This window comes from Chlorocebus sabaeus, chromosome 22 (assembly GCF_047675955.1).
Source record: "Chlorocebus sabaeus isolate Y175 chromosome 22, mChlSab1.0.hap1, whole genome shotgun sequence".
NCBI lineage: Eukaryota > Metazoa > Chordata > Mammalia > Primates > Cercopithecidae > Chlorocebus > Chlorocebus sabaeus.
Genome location: NC_132925.1, coordinates 10,026,265 through 10,051,375, shown reverse-complemented (window position 1 = coordinate 10,051,375; position 25,111 = coordinate 10,026,265). Strand labels below are relative to the sequence as shown.

At 34.9% G+C, this 25,111-nt stretch overlaps 1 protein-coding gene across 4 annotated transcripts in view; it reads right to left on the bottom strand.

Moving 5' to 3' along the window:
* CADM2 (cell adhesion molecule 2) overlaps positions 1-25,111 on the bottom strand; it is a 1,085,741-nt gene that overhangs the window by 117,525 nt on the left and 943,105 nt on the right. For all 4 annotated transcript variants that reach the window (XM_007986176.3, XM_038002402.2, XM_038002403.2 and 1 more), the window contains one exon: positions 11,945-12,035. In XM_007986176.3, coding sequence (XP_007984367.1) covers positions 11,945-12,035 — 91 coding nt within the window. The remainder of the gene's footprint in view (positions 1-11,944; positions 12,036-25,111) is intronic.

The window sequence follows — 25,111 nt, the reverse complement described above, 5'->3', positions numbered from 1 at the left end:
AGAACTCAGAATTAAGAAACTGACTCAAAACCGCTCAACTACATGGAAACTGAACAACCTGCTCCTGAATGACTACTAGGTATCGAACGAAATGAAGGCAGAAATAAAGATGTTCTTTGAAACCAATGAGAACAAAGACACAACATACCAGAATCTTTGGGACATATTTAAAGCAGTGTAGAGGGAAATTTATAGCACTAAATGCCCACAAGAGAAAGCAGGAAAGGTCTAAAATTGACACCCTAACATCACAATTAAAAGAACTAGAGAAGCAAGAGTAAACATATTCAAAAGCTAGCAGAAGGCAAGAAATAACTAAGATCAGAGCAGAACTGAAGGAGATAGAGACACCAAAAAACCTTCAAAAAAAATCAATGAATCCAGGAGCTGGTTTTTTTAAAAGATTAACAAAATTGATAGACTGCTAGCAAGACTAATAAAAAAGAAAAGAGAGAAGAATCAAATAGATGCAATAAAAAATGATAAAGGTGATATCACCACCAATCCCACAGAAATACAAACTACCATCAGAGAATACTATGAACACCTCTACACAAATAAACTAAAAATGTAGAAGAAATGGATAAATTCCTGGACCAATACACCTTCCGAAGCCTAAACCAGGAAAGAGGTGAATCCTTGACTAGACTAATAACATGTTCTGAAATTGAGGCAATAATTAATAGCCTACCAACCAAAAAAGTTAAGGACTAGACGATTCACAGCTGAATTCTACCAGAGGTACAAGGAGGAGCTGGTACCATTCCTTCTGAAATGATTCCAATCAATAGAAAAAAGAGAGAATTCTCCCTAACTCATTTTATGAGGCCAACATCATCCTGATACCAAAGCCTGGTAGAGATACAACAAAAAAAGAGAATTTTAGATCAATATCCCTGATGAACATCGATGTAAAAATCCTCAATAAAATACTGGCAAACCAAATCCAGCAGCACATCAAAAAGTTTATCCATCATGATCAAGTGGGCTTCATCCCTGGGATGCAAGGCTGGTTCAACATATGCAAATCAATAAACGTAATCCATCATCTAAACAGAACCAAAGAGAAAAGCCACATGATTATCTCAATAGATGCAGAAAAGGCCTTTGACAAAGTTCAACAGCCCTTCATGCTAAAAATTCTCAATAAATTCGGTATGGATAGAACATATCTCAATAAGAGCTATTTATGACAAACCCACAGCCAATATCATACTGAATGGGCAAAAACTGGAAGCATTCCCCTTGAAAACTGGCACAAGACAGGGATGCCCTCTCTCACCACTCCTATCCAACATAGTGTTGGAAGTGCTGGCCAGGGCAATCAGGCAGGAGAAAGAAATAAAGGGTATTCAATCAGGAAAAGAGGAAGTCAGATTCTCCCTGTTTGCAGATGACATGATTGTATATTTAGAAAACCCCATCTTCTCGATGCAAAATCTCCTTAAGCTGATAAGCAACTTCAGCAAAGTCTCAGGAAAAAAATCAATGTGCAAAAATCACAAACATTCTTATAAACCAATAACAGACAAACAGACAGCCAAATCACGAATGAACTCCCATTCACAATTGCTTCAAATAGAATAAAATGCCTAGGAATCCAACTTACAAGGGATCTGAAGGACCTCTTCAAGGAGAACTGCAAACTACTGCTCAACAAAATAAAAGAGGACACAAACAAATGGGAGAACATTCCATGCTCATGGATAGGAAGAATCAATATCACGAAAATGGCCATACTGCCCAAGGTAATTTATAGATTCAATGTCATCCCCATCAAGCTACCAATGACTTTCTTCACAGAATTGGAAAAAACTACTTTAAAGTTCACATAGAACCAAAAAAGACCCTGCATTGCCAAGACAATCCTAAGCCAAAAGAACAGAGCTGGAGACATCACGCTACCTGACTTCAAACTATACTACAAGACTACAGTAACCAAAACAGCATGGCACTAGTACCAAAACAGAGATATAGACCAATGGAACAGAACAGAGCCCTCAGAAATAATACCACATATCTACAACCATCTGATCTTTGACAAACCTGACAAAAACAAGAAATGGGCAAAGGATTCCCTATTTAATAAATAGTGCTGGGAAAACTGACTAGCCATATGTAGAAAGCTGAAACTGGATCCCTTCCTTACACCTCAAACAAAAATTAATTCAAGATGGATTAAAGACTTAAATGTTAGACCTAAAACCATAAAAACCCTGGAAGAAAACCTAGGCAACACCATTCAGGACATAGGCATGGGCAAGGACTTCATGTCTAAAACACCAAAAGCAATGGCAACAAAAGCCAAAACTGACAAATGGGATCTCATTAAACTAAAGAGCTTCTGCACAGCAAAACAAACTACAGAGGACACAAACTCATCCTTTTTTATGGCTGCATAGTATTCCATGGTGTATATGTGCCACATTTTCTTAATCCAATCTGTCACTGATGGACATTTGGGTTGATTCCAAGTCTTTGCTATTGTGAATAGTGCTGCAATAAACATACGTGTGCATGTGTCCTTATAGCAGCATAATTTATAATCCTTTGGGTATATACCCAGTAATGGGATGGCTGGGTCATATGGTACATCTAGTTCTAGATCCTTGAGGAATCGCCATACTGTTTTCCATAATGGTTGAACTAGTTTACAATCCCACCAACAGTGTAAAAGTGTTCCTATTTCTCCACATCCTCTCCAGCACCTGTTGTTTCCTGACTTTTGAATGATCGCCATTCTAACTGGTGTGAGATGGTATCTCATTGTGGTTTTGATTTGCATTTCTCTGATGGCCAGTGATGATGAGCATTTTTTCATGTGTCTGTTGGCTGTATGAATGTCTTCTTTTGAGAAATGTCTGTTCATATCCTTTGCCCACTTTTGGATGGGGTTGTTTGTTTTTTTCTTGTAAATTTGTTTGAGTTCTTTGTAGGTTCTGGATATTAGCCCTTTGTCAGATGAGTAGATTGCAAAAATTTTCTCCCATTCTGTAGGTTGCCTGCTCACTCTGATGGTAGTTTCTTTTGCTGTGCAGAAGCTCTTTAGTTTGATGAGACTATGCAGCCATAAAAAAGGATGAGTTTGTGTCCTTTGTAGGTACATGGATGCAGCTGGAAACCATCATTCTTAGCAAACTATCACAAGAACAGAAAACCAAACACCGCATGTTCTCACTCGTAGGTGGGAACTGAACAATGAGATCACTTGGACTCGGGAAGGGGAACATCACACACCGGGGCCTATCATGGGGAGGGGGGAGGGGGGAGGGATTGCATTGGGAGTTATACCTGATGTAAATGACGAGTTGATGGGTGCAGCACACCAACATGGCACAAGTATACATATGTAGCAAACCTGCACATTGTGCACATGTACCCTACAACTTGAAGTTTAATAATAATAAATTAAAAAAAAAAAAAAAAAAAAAAAAAACAAACTACCATCAGAGTAAACAGGCAACCTACAGAATGGGAGCAAATTTTTGCAATCTACTCATCTGACAAAGGGCTAATATCCAGAATCTACAAAGAACTCAAACAAATTTACAAGAAAAAAAACCAAACAACCCCATCAAAAAGTGAGCAAAGGATACAAACAGAGACTTTTCAAAAGAAGACATTTATGCAGCCAACAGACACATGAAAAAATGCTCATCATCACTGGCCATCAGAGAAATGCAGATCAAATCCACAATGAGATATCATCTCACACCAGTTAGAATGGTGACCATTAAAGTCAGGAAACAACAAGTGCTGGAGAGGATGTGGAGAAATAGGAACACTTTTACACTGTTGTTGGGACTGTAAACTAGTTCAACCATTGTGGAAGACAGTGTGGCAATTCCTCAAGGATCTAGAATTAAAGATATCATTTGACCCAGCCATCCCATTACTGGGTATCTACTGAAAGGATTATAAATCATGCTGCTATAAAAACACATGCATACATATGTTTATTGTGGCACTATTCACAATAGCAAAGACTTGGAACTAACCCAAATGTCCATCAATGATAGACTGGATTAAGAAAATGTGGCATATACACGTATGTTTATTGCAGCACTATTCACAATAGCAAAGACTTGGAATCAACCCAAATGTCCATCAGTGACAGATTGGATTAAGAAAATGTGGCACATATACACCATGGAATACTATGCAGCCATAAAAAAGGATGAGTTTGTGTCCTTTGTAGGGACATGGATGCAGCTGGAAACCATCATTCTTAGCAAACTATCACAAGAACAGAAAACCAAACACCGCATGTTCTCACTCGTAGGTGGGAACTGAACAATGAGATCACTTGGACTCGGGAAGGGGAACATCACACATCGGGGCCTATCATGGGGAGGGGGGAGGGGGGAGGGATTGCATTGGGAGTTATACCTGATGTAAATGACGAGTTGATGGGTGCAGCACACCAACATGGCACAAGTATACATATGTAGCAAACCTGCACATTGTGCACATGTACCCTACAACTTGAAGTTTAATAATAATAAATAAATTAAAAAAAACAAAACAAAACAAAACAAAACAAAAAAGTACTACTTGCTTTGGAAAAAAAAAAAAAAAAAAAACATTTTAAGAATGATAAAATGAACACCCTGTAAATCACTCCCCTCTCCCCTTCCCCTCCATGAAAACCTTGGGATTTTCTTGTGCTAGAACACTACCACAATGTGGTGCAAAGCTTTGTATTTTGTGGAAAAAAAAAAATAAAATCACAATTATTTAGTGCAAAAAAAAAAAAAAAAAAAAAAGAAAATGTGGCATATATACACCATGGAATACTATGCAGCCATAAAAAAGGATGAGTTCATGTCCTTTGTAGGGACATGGATGAAGCTGGAAACCATCATTCTCGGCAAACGATCGCAAGGACAAAAAACCAAACATCGTATGTTCTCAGTCATAGGTGGGAATTGAACAATGAGAACACTTGGACACAGGAAAGGGAACATCACACACTGGGGCCTGTAGTGGGGTGGGAGGAGCAGGGAGGGATAGCATTAGGAGAGATACCTAAAGTAAATGACGAGTTAATGGGTGCAGCACACCAACATGGCACATGTATACATATGTAACAAACCTGCATGCTGTGCACATGTACCCTAGAACTTAAAGTATACTTAAAAATAAAAAGAATACAATATAATCTATTTTTAAAATATATATATATATTATAGAATTGAACGATTATTGGTCTCATTATCAAATCTAGGCAGAAACTATTTAGGTATATTTAGGTCCGTTTAGAAACTCTTTAAATAATATTTAGATATGCTAACAAAGCTTTGAGCTTACATAACTGGTATTTTCCTAACAACTATTTGATTGAAATATGGGCTGTCCTAGCAGTTTAGAAGAAGTCTTCAATGCTTCCCAACATTATTGAATTATTGTGAAAAAAAAACAATGCTAAAAATCACTGGGTAAACAAAAAAATACAACCATCATTGTTGTTACTATAAAAGGAAAACTTGCTTGTAATCCCAGTTCTACCATTTGTCAGCTGTGTTCAAGATCATATAACTTGAACAAGCTTATTTTTCCTCATCTAAAAAAATTGAAATGATTACAACAGTCTTTGTAAACCTTTTACAACATAATAGTTGTGTGATTTAAATTAAACAATTATGCGTGAGAGAAAATTATGAAAAACTATGCCAAAACAAGGTCTTATAAATCTTTGACCCTGGATTCCTCACCACTCCTGAGCCAAACCATCTACTTAGTTAGGGTTGCTGAAGGCCTTCCAGATCTGCATTTGTTCTTTGTCAAAGCTTGCTAATCACTTAGTCCCTTTTATCCCAAAAAAACCGCTTCAGGGGCCGGGCGCGGTGGCTCAAGCCTGTAATCCCAGCACTTTGGGAGGCCGAGACGGGCGGATCACGAGATCAGGAGATCAAGACCATCCTGGCTAACACGGTGAAACCCCGTCTCTACTAAAAATACAAAAAACTAGCCGGGCGAGGTGGCGGGCGCCTGTAGTCCCAGCTACTCGGGAGGCTGAGGCAGGAGAATGGCGTGAACCCGGGAGGCGGAGCTTGCAGTGAGCTGAGATCCGGCCACTGCAGTCCAGCCCGGGATACAGAGCAAGACTCCGTCTCAAAAAAAAAAAAAAAAAAAAAAAAATAACCGCTTCAGGGTGTAGCGTTTCCCACACGTATCAAACTAAAACTCAATCTTAATTATTTCTCTTCCTTGCAAATTGATCTAAACTTATGTTACCTTAAAATTAAGGTAAATTAGTGAAGGGGCTTTTCCTGTGGCTCAGGATTTTCCAGTGTCTCATTTTCACTATTTTGGATTTTACGCCAACTGAGGTTCATGACACTGCCTCACTTCTCTCTAATTTATTACTATTATTATTTAACTTCGAATAAAATATCCAACTTGCTATATCAGTTTTGTCACGACTTCAGTCTTGGTTCCTTTGCTGTTTAAATATGCTTTTGAAAATACAGACCCATTGTCCTGAAATGTATTTATTTTGCCTAAAATCTTGGATTCCATTGCCTGAGAATGTATGTGAGATGACAACTCAGTTGTCAGAACTGCCATAATAGCCTAATATTAGCATGTGTATTAAATATATAATTAAGACCTCTGAGTTGGAAACTTGCTGAGATACACTGTATGTATTTCCTTGATCAAATAATAATTTATCATCCTCATTGTCATGATGTATTATACAATTACTTGGAGGCTGATATTTCATATACACTGTCATTATTAAAACCACCTGTTTGCTAAATTTTGTGTTCTTCATTTTAGAGTAAAACTACTAGATGTGTAAGAGTGAACTCTAATGTAAACATTGGACTTTGGTGTCATAATGATGAGTCAGTGTAGGTACATTGATTATAACAAATGTAAAATTTTGGTATGGAATGTTAATACTGAGGAAGGCTGTGAGTGGGTGAGGGCAGGGGCTATAGGAGAAATCTCTGTACTTTCCACTCAATTTTGCTGTGAACCTAAAACTGCTCTAAAAATAAAGTTCATCAATTTAAAAAAAGGAAGAAAATAAAATACTTGGTGTGGTTAAGTGATTTGTTCAGGACTACTCAGGCCATGGATATCCAAAGATTTATAATTTAAACCCAGGTCCTCATTCTCTTTCTACAATACCTCAAAACATTCTGTGCCTCAAAGCATGACAGCTTAGGCATCCTATTTGAAAATCACATACAGGTCTCAATGATTAATTAGAGATTTTCTATATAGCCGGAGAGAGGTAAATATTCTGTAATAACAACTGCTATATATTAGGTCAAATAATGTAAAATTGCTATTATAGTTTAATATTATTTTAAAATACATATTTCATCTTATTTTGGTAAACAACATTTCACTCCTGATGATAACTTGCTTTCTTTAATTCCTGGTTTATTTTGTCATTTCGTCTGATGGTAATTGGCCTGTATAATGATTAGCAAATAACCTGTGACTTGTAAAAAGGTACATCTTAGGCTAAGAAAATTGACTTTGTATAAAACTGTTCTGCTTTAATTTTTTGTCTTTTTTTTTTTTTTTGGATGGAGTTTTGTTCTTGTTGGCCAGTCTGGAGTGCAATGGCGTGATCTCGGCTCACTGCAACCTCTACCTCCTAGGTTCCAGAGATTCTCCTTGCTCGACCTCCCCAGTAGCTGGGATTACAGGCACCAACCACCCACTCCCGGCTTTTTTTTTGTATTTTTAGTAGAGACGGGGTTTCACCATATTGCCCAGGCTGGTCTTGAACTCCTGACCTCAGAGGATTCTCTTGCCTTGACCTCCCAAAGTGCTGGGATTACAGGTGTGGGCACCCAGCCTTTTGTCTATTTTTTGTTTGTTTGTTTAAAATTCTCTATTATGCTAATAGAAAAATACATTAATATATACATATCAGAGTTCTTTAATTCTTGATCATTTCAAAAATAGATGTGTAATTATTTCTCTAAAATACCTCACTAGTTGCTATATAGTATGTGATCTGTCTTCCTAAGGATTACATTCTTTCTTCTTTCATAGAATTGGAATGTTATGTGCTGTGCAATTATGCATACTAGATTTATGGCAAAAACAAAAGAAAAATTGTGGTTACCCAAAAGTAAAATAGTAAGTACAACATAAAACATTGTGCTGGATACATAGAAAAATTTATTAATACCATAATTATTTTCTTTTACAGAATGGATGCCAAATACATATTTATCTCACTGAAAATGTCACATCGCTTTATTGGAGGTGAATTTAAAAAGCATCGCACATTTGATTAAAATGAATGATGACTCATTAGTTACAGCATGTTGGGGGAAACCTCATACCATTTAAGGTCATGACTTGAATGTAATATAAAGGTTTCATGGTGTGTGTGTGTGTGTGTGTGTGTGTGTGTTTTCCTTTACTTTTGTAAATGGATAATGCTACTGCCTGAAAGCTGTCTGGGAATTCAGCCAACAAAAGAAGAGGGTTGCAATAACTCTGGGGACTTGCAAGAAAAGTGGCTGGCGTTAGCTTGGTCCGCACTTTAAACTAAAATTAAAACAATGGACAGACATGTACAGTAATCTCTCTTTTAAGGAAAGAATAGAAAGCTTCTATAGTAGTGTCAAGTGGAACAATTTGGTCCTGGCCCAAGTTATGCAGCTGTTTCACAGGAAAATGGCAAAAGGCTTCAGTCCAAAGCAGGCAAATAAGGCATGATTGTTCATAAACAGTCACCGGGGCCCTCACATTTAGAACAAGGAAAACAACATTAGCATAAAGAAGGGCAGGTTCGGAACACCAGCCTCAGTGCAACTTGAGCCATGCCATGATGTTGTGATTTACGCAAAAGATAGTGGTGAGATTTTGCCTACTACTAATAAACCTAATTATTGTGAATAACTTATTCTTTAAAACATATTAGTCAAATACTTTTTAAGAAACAATGAAGTTTTGACCACAAATTAAATGCATTATTGAAGACAGCTACAAGTCATAAAAAAATCATATAGCCACTATTCATTCCTGATTTTCACATGCTAATGGGAGGTGGGTCAGGTAAATGATAAAGATGATATATATTAAGTGCTTGGGGCCTCACTCAAAGGCTAAGCTATAGTGTTGCTTCTCAGTGGTTCTTAAATAACAAAATGAAGATACAGGTACAATAGTTGCAAAATAATGGAGTAGAACTTTGACAGTGATTACCTGAGTGAAACGGGTCATTCTAACCTGCTGATTGAGTATATCACACATTTCATTTCAACTCCCACTCTTTTGTTGCTATTTTAAAATATGCAATACTCCCCATTATATGTATTATTATTATGAGGTTTATTTTAAAACGTGTTTGACAAAATTTTTTCTTATCCCTCTTCCACTTTTTGATTCATTTTTTCAAGTTGATAGTCTTTCCTTTAGTGACTATCTTCACTTCCCTACAACCTACTAACTCCCTGATTAAACCATTTCAATTTGCATCCTGTTCTTTTTGCTCTAGTAAGACTTTTCTTTATGATCAGTAAGATTTCCTTCTGAGAAAATCCAATTATTTCAGACTTCTCTTGTTTTTTGTCCTCTCTGCCTCATCCGGCACTGTTGGAAATAGTATACAAACTACAGAAAGGCTAAAAATGAGACTGTTTTTAAAGGATCAATGCCTTCCTCTAATGGAGAAGATAGTTACTGTAACAATACAGAGAAGTTTAAGATGATTATGAAGAATGAAGAAAAAGCAATAGTCCAAATGAAGAAAGGCATCAAAGAAGTTGATTCTAACTTTAATACTAATGTCCTGACAGTCTGCAAGGAAATATGATAAAGGAAATGTTGTGAATGAGAATAGAAATCAGTTAATACATATTTACTTGTGGACCATAGCATACAGAATATAACATTGGGATCTATGAAGATGAAGGCAACATATCATGACTACTTTACTCTGAAGGCGTTGTAGAGCTTATGAGTTATTTGCCAAAACCTACTATATTACATATTTTTATGTGGTTATGAACCCATGCCAGAAACGATTAGTTTGGTAGAAATTCGACAAGTTTCCAGAAATAATATAAATATAGAAGAAAGCCTAATAAAGGAGGATGGCAACAGTGAAACACATCATGAAACTAGCCAGTTCACCGCCCTAAAGCATCTACGGGCTCAACTTCAGTGGTAAAAATCATTGTCAGTCCCATTCTAGTTTTTCAAAAGTAACTTTAGCTAGAATAAATGGGAATTTACACTTAGCAATCGAAGTAGCAGCACATAATTGAAAGAGTGAAGGCTTTGGGCAAGACTGAACTGAATTCAAATTCTCACTCACTCATTTTAAATCTGGACACATAGGAAAATTTAGTTAAGACTTTAGTTGAGCCTTAGTTTTCTCTTCTGTAAAATAGGAAGCCTTTCTTATTTCCTTTCTCTGTTTGCAAAATGATAGTAATCGGGAAACTTCTGACAAAAGGTAATATTTCCCATTTTATAAGTCTCTTGAAATTTGTATTCTTAAATAAAATAAATGAGAAATATTGTGCTTTTCATTCATCTGCAGTGCAGAGGATTATTACACATCCAAGATTATTTCTAGATAACTGAAAAGAGATTAAAAGAAGACACATTCATTCAACCATATCTTAGATGAGTGATATAAACTACTTAAATGTTTAATTATATAAAACGTATAGTCTAATGATTTCTATAAGTAAAATAATGTTTCTACAGTTGGAAGTAGATATGGAATCAAAGAATCATTGTAAGACAATCGGATGCTACTAGAGCAGGCATTCATTTATTTTCAAGCATTCTATAAAACATGTTCCCTAACTTCACCTCATTTAATTGCATACAATGTGCACATAATCCAAATGTATACAAACATACTTTTGGGTAAATCTGAAGGAAAGAAGAGCAAAAACAATGTCTGCAAAATAATTACTAGAAGAGAGAACAGTTTAAAAATATCAAAACTGTGGTAAAGAGGGCATGGTTTTATTAATATGGTAAAAAATATAATACATACACTTGATGAAGTTAAAATGTCAGGCATCTATCGTACAATTCTTTTAGAAAAATTCCTGATGGGACAATATGAAACTTATACTTAAATAATATAAATGTTATTGGAGGCAAATTTTTAGTAATTTAACCTGATTTGCCAGAAGCAATCTCATATAGTTATATACAAAGAACAATTTAATTCCTTCTATTAAAATTTAAACAGAACTCAAATAAATTGGAATCTTTTAAAAAATCAAGTAAATTCCATAAAGCTAGGCCTAGAGTGTTCCTATATTAGAATGATCATATTGCTTTCAAATAGAATTTAAACAATCCATATTTAAATATCCATATGTAAGTTATGCTTAATAATTGGTATTCTTTGGCTAGCTATTTATAAACACAAATTTCAAAAGGTGAAGTTTTAGAGTTGAAGTGACATTATCACACTGACGTGCCTATATTCTAATAATGAAATTACTTTACAATTAAGCACATTGAGTTTGTGACCTGTTACTTGTTTCACTGGGTGTTTCATAAGAAACATAGATTTGATTTTCCTTTTATGAAAGTAATTCTCCATGTAACTTTAAAACCTGGACATATTTTGGGGATGCTTCGGTATTTTCTAAGTTTTTCATGGGAGAACTAAGTTCAACAATGGGCAGCTTTTAGAGTCTGACGATATAAACAGTGACTGATACACTCCATTCAGGTTTAAATATCTTACTGGAAAAAATAAAAAAGAAATACCATCTGGAAATCTTCCCAGAAACTTCACTAGATGACAAAGTAAAAACCAATCTTCCATAGACATTAATGAAGACATGGTTCATGGGGTTTTCTGTTCTAGAGATCACTGTGCCCACCAAGAAACGACAAAAACTGTGGATTTCTGCAGTTAAAGCCTGTAATCAAAGCAAGATAAAAGAAAAAAGTAAAAAGCTTTATTGCTCATTAACTCACTTACAGTGGTTTTCCTTTGGATTCACAAGTCAAAATTAAAGGCTGTCCTTCTTGTGGAAAAGGAGTCGATGGTATAATCTTAACTGATGGTGTATCTAGAAACAAAAGAATATTAAGAAGGGTGATTAAACACATACAAAACTAGATATTAAATAACTGTGCATCATGCTGTGTGTTCAGCATTTCTTATATATTATTTATAATTGCGTATATTTATAAAGGATTTCTTAGATTTGGTAAAATAGGGTGTGTGATTTAAAAAGCTAACAACCTGTGTATGCAAAGCGAACAAAAATATCTCAATGTCTCCTGAGCACCACTGTTGTATTTTTTCTGAAATCTGAATTTAAAAGTGAAATTGCAAAAAGTGGTTCAGATGAATATCAAGCATTTCATACGATTGTTTCTTAAACTATTTATAGATGGCTATGAATACTATTATTATGGGCTGAATGCATTCATGTGCATCTGAATAACAACACTTTCATTGTTACGGGAATACCAGGGACTCACAATAAGGAACCCACAATGAACTCAAGATCAATTACTGTCGCACAAGCGTTATGCAGAATCTTTTCAAAATGCGATGATGCAGCACTGGGTACATGTGGCTTGCTCTGAAGTACAGCTAGTGAGTCACTTCCAATAGCATTTATGATTTTATTAAAAGTTAACATTTGTTATATATGCTACTGCATGTTTGTTAGAAAATTATTTGTTCCCATTTAACAATAAATCATCCCTAGTGAGAATTAAAGAATATTTTCAGACATTTGTATGTATAACTTGTATGACATACAATATTCCTTAATCAACACAAAGATAACATATTTCATAGAAGAAATGGAAAATAAGCTCAAAAAAGGGACAATATTAACACATTCTTTCTTTATGAGACTTTGCTAGTCCTGGCATTGTCTGGTCCACAGTCAATGTGGAATCATCTTCTCCTCTTATCTTCACATTCTCTACAATAAACAAAACAGGCTCTGAACTCTGCAGAAGATCACAATTATTCTTACTCTTCCCTTCTTAGCTGTAACAGAAGAACTGATCTGCACTGTTATTAGACACATTCTTTGATTTCGGAGCCAGTTAAATGAGTTACTATCAATTGTGTAATTTTTAAGTGGGTTACCTTATCTAAGGAAAATATTATTTAGATGTTTCATATATAAAATAATAAAGTATAATATAAAATGTAATAGTTTTTATCATACTTTAAAATTATGTATGATTTTCAAATGCATTCGCTGTCAATTCTTTAAACAAGAGAATGCATTTAAGATAATAAAAAATAATATTCTGGTTGCAAATAAGCATTTCAAATACATCACAGTAAATATTTGTGGTGTAAAATGACTTAGGAAGAAAAATTAATCTGAAGAAATACGATACATATTCATCATACTTTTTTTACTGTTAGAAGAAAAAAATTGAATATCAGATTTAAACATTCTTTATTAATTTTTTCCATTATCAGCACATCTATGGAATCAGTTATTGACTAGGATAATCATATAATTTTATCTCCGAAGCAGTACATTTTTAAAAGAAAAAGAGAAAATATTAATGTGTGAACCACACTGTTCTGGTCAAACTGAGGTCTATGGTCTTTTGACTTCTAACTAAACATACATATAGCAAAATTTATTTTCCCCATGACATATTATAAAGGAAAGTTTAATTTTCATGGAAAAAGTTTGAGGTGAAAGATCAGAAATGTATAATTTTGGGAAACAGAATTATGTTAACATGGCTGTCTGTGATGTTTAATTTTGTGTGTCAATTTGACTGTGCCTTGGGGTACCCAGCTATTTGACCAAACATTATTCTGGGTGTGAATGCGAGGCCGTTTTCTGGATGAGATTAACATTAAAGTTGGTAGACTGAGTAGAGCAGATGGCACGCCATGATATGAAAGGGCCTCATCCAATTTCTTGGAGGACTCAATAAAATTAAAAGGCGGCTCCTCCTCCAAGTAGAAAAGAAATCTTCCTGCCCGATGTCTGCATCACTGACTTTGATGCAGTGAACTGCAACACTGACTTTTTTCCTGCCTTTAGAATAGAATGGAAATTTGGGGTCTTTCTGGGTCTTGATCCTGAGACCTTTGGACTGGAACCATGTTATCAATTCTCTTCGTTCTCAGGCCATTAGACTCAGAGTGGAACTAAGCCATTGGCACTCTTGGTCTTCCAACTTTGCTGACTCACTTTGCAAATCTTGGGATTTCACCTCCATAATCATATGGACAATTCCTTACAATAAATGTCCTTTAATATGTATGTACAGCCTATTGGCTCCATGTCTCTGGAGAACCCTAGCACGGTTTCCAGTGTCCTCACAAAGAGACCCTGAGGCGTGTCTTTCATTGAGCGGGAAATGTGACAGGTGGTCATCTCAGGAAGCTCTGAGAAGTGAGACAGGAAGGGAAGGAAGTAAATGAAGCCTGTGTTATTGACCAGACTACCCTGTGAGCAAAGCAAATTGAGTTCAATTCCACGGTGGAACTGAGAGTGAGTGGAAGACATGACTCTGAGTTACCTTACTTGATGGGCAAGAGACGGGACTGTTTATGGAATATTTGGTTGAGGACTGCTCGCGGGGGTGGGGGTGGGGAGGTTGGTGAGGAGGAGGTGTTGTTTCCCAGGCACTTTTGCCCTTCTCAGTACACAAAAATAGTACGTGCCAAAGGGAAATGGAAGGCCGCCATGCGGATCTGCTTCAGTAAGGTAAATTACACGGTGGCAGGCAGCTGTGAGAAAAGAGGAAGGCAAAATGTGGCTTTGCTCTGCCTGTTTAGTTCGAGCAGTACAGGAGAGAGGAGAATATGTGTAACAAATGTTCCCTCGAAGCATGATTCAGCATTCCCTTTAGATCTGGCACACAGAATTTCCTTCACAAGCAAACGCCAAAGCAGGTAATATTAAACTTAGCACACACTTCCGTAAAACTCTCAGGAATTACCTAAATAAACTCTAAGTTACTAAAAATCGAGAGATGTAAGCCAGTATTCATGTATTTGACTTCAGAATGATTCCAAGTGTTTGATTAGTTCCTGTTTCTAAGACTTATCTTTCCAAATAAATAAGGAAACAAAAAAAGGAATTTATGTAAAGATAATTTTAAAAAGGAGATTTGAAAACTTGTCTTCCCTAGATTTCCTTGACGAATACCTATGGCTCATCTGCTCCTCAACCCCTCCCTGCCACACGCCTGCTCCTGGTTCAGCTCTCAGGTCCCTGGCTACACTGTCTCAGATTCTGTTGGCGGGTATTTTTCTATGTAGCCTGTAAATGTTTAAGATCAGGGTGAATGGGATTCAAATTCTGTTCTCTCATGCTTTTCTCTAGGCCTTTTAAGCCTCACTCATCTCTTTAGTTTCCATGTACTTACCAGTCACTCATGGATTTGTGTCCTAGTTCTGTTCTGCTTCGCAAGCTTATTTACGTGCAATGCCTATGGGGCATGTTCACTTGGATATCTAAAAGGCCTGGCACATTTGATGTATTCCAAACGAACTCCGTCTCCAATCTTCCCCCCACATGTTTCTCCTTCATAGATCTCTAACTCTGTAGATACGACTAGCATCCATGCAGTGACATATACCAAATACCTACTGTTTCCTTGTTTTTTCTATTACCCCTGAACTCTTGTTCATCTATCTTCTAAATAATTTTCAAATTAATTCACTATGTTTTCATAGTTCCGTAGCCACTATTTTAATCTAGTTTGCCAAAATAGTAAATGATCTCCTTTGTGTCAAAATTTTCACCCTTTAAATCTTACTCTTACAACTAAAGAAAACTGTCTTCTCAAAACATAAATCTGGTCACATCAACTTACTAATTAAAACCTTTCATAGTCGTTTCTCTTAAAAATTATTAAACCATTTAAGTCCTGCATAACCTCTATCCTTTATGTTCTTGTCTTCTAATATTCTGTTTTGTTATTTGAATTCCAGGCAATTTTATTTTTATCAAGGTCTTTAATAAATGTGTTTCATTTTGCCTTCATACAAATTATCAGAAATGCTCCATTTTGGAGAGATTCCTTGCTTATTTAATTCTTACATGTTTTAAAAATCTTAATTCAAATGCCATTTGCTAAGCGCAATCATTCATTACCTTCAAATCTGATCAGATACCACTGCTGCATGTTCCTTTTTTCACCCTTGTGTAATGTTCTTTTTAAAAGTCATTGATATATCCTCCATGTCTTGCATAGTGTTTAAAAAAAGTGTGTGCTTAATAAATAATTACTAAATGAGTGGAAGTAATATTCTTTTTATTTTCTTTTTTTTAGACAAGGTCTCACTCTGTCCCCTAGCCTGGAGTGCAGTGGTGTGATCACAGCTCACTGCAGCCTCGGCCTCCTGGGCTCACATGAGCAATCCTCCAGACTCAGCCTAGTAAGTAGCTGGGACCACAGGTGTGCTCCACCATACCTGGCTAATTTTCTTTCTCTCTTTCTCTCTCTCTCTTTCCTTTTCTCTCTTTCTTTCTTTCTTTTCTTTCTCTCTCTCTCTCTCTCTCTCTCTTTCTTTCTTTCTTTTCTTTCTTTCTCCCATTTGTGAAGAGATGGAGTCTCACTGTGTTGCCCAGGCTGGTCTTAAACTCCTGGCCTCACATGATCCTCCCACCTTGGCCTCCAAAAGTGCTGGGATTACAGGTGTGAGCTACCATTCATGGCTAGCAATAAAATTTCTGATATAACTTCTCATCATCATTTTATTATACTATTCTAAAATATTTTTAAATGCTTAATTGAAATTTATTGGTACCTGATGTTTAGAATGTAGATTAACAAGATTAACATTATAATTAATATTAAATATTAATTAATATTTAATTAAGTAATAGAGTTATTAATTAATATATCAATTAATTAACATATAATTAATTTTACATATTTAAGTTGCAAACCTTAGATTAACTTTTAATCTTAGTTCATAGTTAATGTGGAATACTATTCAACCATAAAAAGAATGAGATCCGGTCATTTTTACCAAAATGGATGCAACTGGACATCATTTTGTTTTGCGAAATAAGCGATGCACAGAAACACAAACATCACATGTTCTCACTTATTTCTGGGATATAAAAAGCAAATCAATTCAACTCATAATCATAGAGAGTAGAAGGATGGTTACCAAAGGCTCAGAAGGATACTGGGGGTTTGAGAGGGAGGTAGGAATGGTGAATGAGTACAAGAAGAAAATTAGAAGGAATGAACAAGGCCTACTATTTGATAGCACAACAAAGTGACTATAGTCAATAATAATTGAATTATACATTTTAAAATAAGTTACAGAAGGTAATTGGACTGTTTGTAACTCAAAGAATAAATGCTTCAGGGGATAGATAACCCATTCCCCATGGTGTGCTTATTTCACATTGCATACCTGTATCAAAACATCTCATGGATCCCATAAATATATACACCAATTATGTACCCACAGAAAGTTTTTAAAAAAGAAAAATTTTCTTAAATGGATATTGCACACTCTCTGTTACAAATAATCTGCATTGGATATCATTAGGTAACAATTTTCTATGTTGATAAAAATGCCAATTTCTTTTTAATGCAAATACCACATGTGTAAACTATTTTTTACTCACCTGATTTTGGCAGAGGTAGTTCTCAATTGTGAAGACATTTATTTAATTATTCAGCCAAAGCTAGCTTATATTTCTATGATATAAATTATTCCTCTTTAAACATGCCATTTTAGAATAGTCACCAAATACCTTTTTATTAACCACAAGTACTACAGTAATGGTGTTATTATCTTAAACTTGACTCTCGAATAATTGTTTTTAATAGCAGGAAGTAATTTTGGCTTTGATAAAGATCTCTGTCATTATTTCTATTTATTTTCATCAGACAGTTTATTGTACATGAGAGAGTTGATTAAGCAATGTTATTCTAAAAACATTTTAGTAAGATATCAATGATATTCTCGAAATAATACTTGTAAATGAGTTTAGAACTACCATACTTTGTTAGCTAACCGAAGAACAGAAAAGAAGTCATCTCAAAAACTGAGTTAATTTTGACAGTCTTCACTTTCCAGGATGTCGGCAAACTATTTATTTTAATGTGTGAGACTCCCATGTAAACATATTTCTCTCTATTATTTATTTTGTTACATACCAAAATGAATGGATTCTTTGTCAGGAATGGCACAATGCACAATAGATTCCATGTAAATGGTTTTCTAAAATAATCTTAAATGTATGCACTGACTGTGTTACTCCGCTTTTTACTGACCCAGATATGAATAGTAATGAAGTCACTACTACATCATCCAAACTTTTCCTTGCATGCCTTTGCCAAATTATCTACTAAGATTTAGAAAAAAAGTTTGTATTATTTTTTTTTCTGTGACTATGTTTTATCATTATAGATCTTCTTCTGGTTCATAGTTTTTCATTTTAAACATATTTCAAAGGATTGAAATTGGGAATATTTTCTAAACCAAATTTTACTTAAATAGCAATTCCAGCCTTATTGTGAAAATGATTCCTCTGTTTTCCTCTGTAGGAGCAACGTGGGTTACATTTAACCCTGCTCTGCTATTTCACAAAACAGAATGACTCTTTTGGTTCAGTACATTGGAGATGTGTATGATGTTCTGTTTTAAATTTACTGATATAATGTATTGTGTTGTACCAATTAGTAATAGTTTAAAAGGGGGTTAGAAAAAATGAATTAATATGATTGTTATTTATTTATTCTAGTTTTGTCCTGTATGTTAAACTCAGATCCTTTTTGCAAACTAGCAATTTTCATGCTGTTTTAAAATGTCTTTCAAAAAAAGTCAGGTCTTTCAACATTGTATTTATTAAATATCCATGAATGTATATAATGTATATTTATAATATATTCACAACATTTTGAGCACTCAAAATCTGATATATTAACTTACTCAATTGTGTGTCTTTATATCTTATGCTTAGTAAATTGTAAGATTTCTTTAAGTGCTGTGTAAATAAAGGTTTTGTTCAAAATGCAAAAAAATGTAGAAGTTTTGCACAAGTGTATAAAGACAGGCATATATTCAATCATTCACAAATAATTTTTCAGTACTTGTTAGTATCCAACTAAAATACACAGATATTTTAAAAGCAAAATGCTCTAAGACTTTTGGAGAAACAAAAAATATTCTTTAGAATGTCTAGATAATGTTTAAATGTGGAAAACCCCACAGTTTTCCCTTTTTTTTTTTTTTTTTTTACTTTTGTCTGACATATTCTGGGGCTCATTTAGGAAGAAACACAATGACTTTCAAGAGCTAGATTTATGCACAAATGGTTTTTCTTCTTTTGCCCGGGGCGGTGGCTCACACCTGTAATCAACCCGAGCACTTTCGGAGGCCGAGGTGGACGGATCATGAGGTCAGGAGATCAAGACTATCCTGGCCAACACAGTGAAACCCTGTCTCTACTGAAAATACAAAAATTAGCTGGGCATGATGGCATGAGCCTGTAGTCCCAGCTACTCAAGAGACTGAGGCAGGAGAATCACTCGAACCCGGGAGGCGGAGGTTACAGTGAGCTGAGATCCTACCATTGCACTCCAGCCTGGCGACAGAGTGATACTTTATCTCACCAAAAAAAAAAAAAAAAAAAAAAAAAAAAAATTCTTTAAACAAATATTTAAAGGTTTTATGAACTTGGGAAGTAAGGATACCTCATGTTCCATTTGAATGACTGAGGATTTGAATCAAAGTAAAGATATTGATCCAGCAGAATGGATTTTATATATCCTTAGCAAGGATTTTAAAAGAGAAAAGACCTGTGATGAAGCATCTATTAAACCACCTAATGGACAATCTTAAAAGCACAAGCTTTTAAAGTCTTTTGTGTCATTGGTTTAACAACGTTTATCCATCACTAGATTTTGTAGATGAATAAAAAGAAGGTTTGAATCAAATGTTTTATCAGGAAAAAAAAAAAAAGGACCTTATTTCTTTTGTAACTGAATAAGTATAATAGGAATTTAAGGTCATATAAAAGTAACATTTGACCTGTTATGGATAATGGCCAAAGTGCTAAGAGAAACAACCAAAGACCACTGTACCATCCTATATTGCATAATGTAGTGAGTGAAGAAATATGGTGGGTTATAACACAAAGTAGCAGTCATCTGCATTGCTCATATTACAGTCTTTGGTTGAAAGAAAATTATAATATTGATAATTTTACTTGTTCACAAAATTAGTTCCTGTGAGTACTCTCATTCATTCAGTTGACAAGCACTTACATAGTTTCTAAGAAAGAGCGCCAATACCCATTTCTATCCATTGTTTCACTAGAATTGTAACATTGTAACATTATAATATTTTACATTGTGACATTCACATTGCAATACCTCAAGATTAGGTATTAGTCTCAAACGGTGTTAGTGAGTATTTGGCATATTATGCTTATCAAAGCAGAGATCATCTTTATCTTGTACACGGACTTATCCTCATGTCCTAGAATAACTACTGGACCTCAATTAAGCAATTGTTGAATAAATAAATAAATGAATAATGGTCTTTTGAAATATTTTCCAACTGGTGGATAAATTTGTTAGAAAATCAAATTTACTTGTCACAACTGTCTTCTAAGAATAGCAAACAATAATCAAATACTTGGTAAATAATATGCATTGATGTAATTGCTCTGTATGCACTGGCTCATCGAACTCTTACACAGCACACGGAAAATTCTGTTGCTCTCATTGTACAGTACATGAAACATGCTCTGAGGAGTGAAGTTAACACTGATACATTTGTTTGAGCCTTTTTCTCCAATGTTAACCACATTTCAGTGAGTTTGTGTTTTCTAGTCTCTCTTAAGACTACACTAGCAATTGATGTTTTTCATACTATGTTCTGTTAAAGTCATCAAAATTAACTCTTTCTCTATCTGGTTAAATTAGCACCCAGTCCAAGACTTTGGCTCTATATGATCTGCATATTGTGCACACTCTTATATCTCTCACATCGTTTTCCTCATTGACAGATAGATATATTCTTTTAAAATACACCCACTGTCTCATTTATAAAAACAGGTTCTTCTTATTCACAAACTCTTCTCATCCATATATAATATAAAAAAAACTCATGATAGCAAATTTGTACTAAGGGAAATTTAGAAATTTTAAAGTGTCTTGCAGATGAAAGATTTGTGAATCTTTGCCTTATAACAATATTATTACATAAGGGTTTCCAAACTAAATTTATGTAACATTCATCTAAAAATCTCTTGGTACTTAACATTAATCCTAAAGAAAACTATGCACTAACTCACTATTGTGAAGTCACTTTTATTTTACTTCAAAATAGTGGTTCTCATGCGAGGACAATTGCATCCCCTAAGTATATTTGAAAATGTCTGAAGACATTTTTGCTTGTTAGAGGAACGGAGAATAGCAATTAACATCTAATGAGCAGAGGCCAGGAGTGCTGCTAACCATCCCACAGTGCACAGCACAGCCCCACACCAGCCCCCCAAAACCTAAACAGAATTCTCCTGCCCAAAATGTCAATCATACTTTTCTTTAAAATATTTACATTTACTTTATTCATTATCTATTTTCTTTCTATTTATTTATTTATTTATTTATTTATGAGAAAGAGTCTCACTGTGTGGCCCAGGCTGGAGTGAGTGGCGCGATCTCGGCTCACTGCAAGCTCTGCCTCCCAGGTTCACACCATTCTCCTGCCTCAGCCTCCCCAGTAGCTGGGACTACAGGCACCGCCACCACGACCGGGTAATTTTTTGCATTTTTAATAGAGACATGGTTTCACCATCTTGCCCAGGATGGTCTCCATCTCTTGACCTCGTGATCCGCCCACCTTGGCCACCCAAAGTGCTGGGATTACAGGCGTGAGTCACCGTGCCCAGCCTATTTTCTTTATATTTGTCTATCTATTTATCTATCTATCTCTATCTTCTTTGTTACAACAGATTGGGAGCTACTAGAGAACTGTGACGCTGTGTGCACTGATATGGATTGCTTATGTTCTCTCACATCATTGCTTACTCCTGAAAGGAAGTAAATGCTTAATACTCTGAATTAGGCCATTGTGATACTCTCCTGAAATGAAAAGCTGTAAATCAAACTCAATCCACACCTCAAATTCTACCACTCAATAGGAGCAGTGGGGTTAACATACCAAGTGTTAACAGGACTCTTTCCGTTCCAGCACTATCTCATACTCATTTTTTCTGGGTACAGTTGTGTTTTTTCTAAGATGTTTAGTTCATTTTTCCCGTTTGTAATTCTGTAGTAAAATTCTCACTTTCCATTTAACTTACATTTCTTAATGCTGAAAATTATCAGGTACTTTTTCTTCAATGGTGTGTTAAATTTCTTTTGATTTTAGTGAATGCTTTTGTGGTAATCATTCATTTATTTGAAAAATATTTCTAAATCACCGTGCATACAAGACACAGTACCACTATTATACAAGGGTTACACATCTGCAAAAACAGCAACCTCTAGGAATACAGTCCTAATAAATTAGATAAATCGTATAAAGTACAAAATAATGCAAACTCAAAATTGGAGGCACGATAGTACCTGGATGATGTATTATGGGAGTTGCCCGAGATGGATAGATTATACATATTTGTCAGAATCAAAGAAGATTACTTAGAAAAGTGGCATTTAAAATAATCCAGAGAAAACACAGTATTTGATCTGGTAGAGATTTTCTAGAGGGAAAGAAAAGAAGGGATTTAAGGCAAAGGAAAAATGAACAAGTGTTGTATTAAAAAATGTTGGCTGGTGGGAATTGAACAATGGACACATTGTTCACTTGGACACAGGAAGGGGAGCATCACACACTGGGTCCTATTGTGGGGAGGGGGTGGGGGAAGGGATAGCATTAGGAGATATACCTAATGTAAATGATGAGTTAATGGGTGCAGCACACCAACATGGCACATGTATATATATATATATATGTAACAAATCTGCACGTTGTGCACATGTACCCTAGAACTTAAAGTATAATTTTAAAAAATGTTGGCTATATATGAGGCATCTAGAAATAATGTAAAGTATAGAATTCATTATCTGAAAAAACGTACTTGAGAGCAGCACTATAGGGGGTTGGTTGTATTTTAAAAGCCTTGAATGTCAAGATGTAAGTTTGGACCTTATGTTAGAAGCAATAAGAAATCATCTCGGGTTTGTAAGTATCGGGTTAAGAACCAATATTTAAGAAGACATGTTTGGCAGTGTGTGAAACTGAATGTATCTGGGAGAGGAACAGAAGCAAAAGTTGGCCCACAAGGAAGACCTTAAAGAGAAGCAAAAGGTACCAGTAAAAATATAGGTAATAAAGGCATCGACACTTTTGTTCATTTTAATTCTTATTTATTTATTTATTTATTTATTTATTTTTAGATGGTGTTTCATTTTGACACCCAGGCTGGAGTGCAGTGGTGCCATCTCGGCTCACTGCAGCCTCGAACTCCTGGGCTTAAGCAATCCTTCCACTTCAGTCCCTGATGTAGCTGGGCTACAGGAACATGCCACCATGCATGGCTAATTATTTTGTATTTTTTGTAGAGACGTGGTTTCCGCTATGTTGGCCAGGCTGGTTTCAAACTCCTGAGCTCAAGTGATCCGCCTGCCTTGGCCTCCCAAAGTGCTATGACTACAGGCATGAACCACTGTGCCGGCCCATACATTTTTATACTTGTTGACTCTATGGTACATTATTTTAAGTGCATTTGAAACAGTTCTAACTATGTTTAAGGAATGCTATTTCATAACTTGTGTTCTTCCTTTATTAGAGGTCCTCCAATAAAAAGAAAACATTTAATTTTAAAAATAGGTTTAAAAATTGGCTTACCTTGCAATTATGATATGAAAACATTGAATCATTTTATAAATCTAAAATACATTATGAAATTTTAGTGACACTATATTTCTTATGTTATGAGAAATCTTGCTACTTCAGCAACCTAGGTATTACTTCACCACTAACTCATCAATTATCCCCAACTACAATAAAAAGAGTAACATAATAAGAAAATGGATATATATACAATGATACAAGAGTGGGGATGTCCATATAATAACAACTAGTCACATGTGGCTATTTCAACTTAAATGTAATTCAATTATGTTTAAGTAAAATGTAAATAGTATTTCCTTAGTCACAATACCCACATTTCAATTGCTGAGTAGCCACAGGGAGCTGATTACTGGCTCCTATCTGGAAATAGATAACATTTCTATCATCATAGAAAGTTATATTGGACAATGCTGGGGTAGAAGGTTTATACAAGTGATATAAATCATCACTGTTACCTAATTTCTATGTGCTTATAGGATTTTCTTTTGTAAATATTTAAAAGAAGTATAAAAACAAAAACACCACATTGTAGTTCTGTTTGCTACTGTGTTTGTTGTTTTTGCTTCCATGATATCAGTTAAGAACTCAGAATTTTTCATTTTCTGCCTATAATGGCAGGAGAAGGAAATTAATAAAGACACCCCAAAATTATTAGAAAAACTGGAAGAAAAATGCAAAGAGAAAATAGTGAAGCTCAAGCCTCTTAAAATGACAGTAAAACAAATTTTTGCTTTTGATACTGTAGATAAATTGTATCAAGCTCAAAAATGGATGAGTTGGAACAGTTTCTAATACAAGGAAGGACTTCATCACACAATATTTTGCAACCATAAGATTTTGCTAAAAGGAAAATATGACAATGTTCTTTAACCTTTTATGATTTTTGAACATAAGAATTTACTTTACATAGTCCGTAAATGGAAACATGTTGAAAGCATTTGGTGATGAGGAAATTTTAAGAATATATTTTAGTTGTATTTTAATTGCTCTTTATAAATCTAAAAATGAAAATGTTTGGCAATTATGGAATAAATATATTTTATTCTTCTGGGTAAAATTATGAGCCATCAAAATTTTTTTTAAAGTATTGCATTCTGACAATGCTAGTGAAAGAAGAACCAAAAAGCAATGACAAGATAGGACACAGTAGACATGTATTTTGAAGCTGGACTCATTATTTACAAGATGGATATATTTCAGGATCATGCATGCCAATTATTGCTCAATTTGTATATATATACCATTAAAGCCAAAAAAATAATAAAAATTAAGGTTTTTCTGTTTAAATTTTGTATTGAAAGT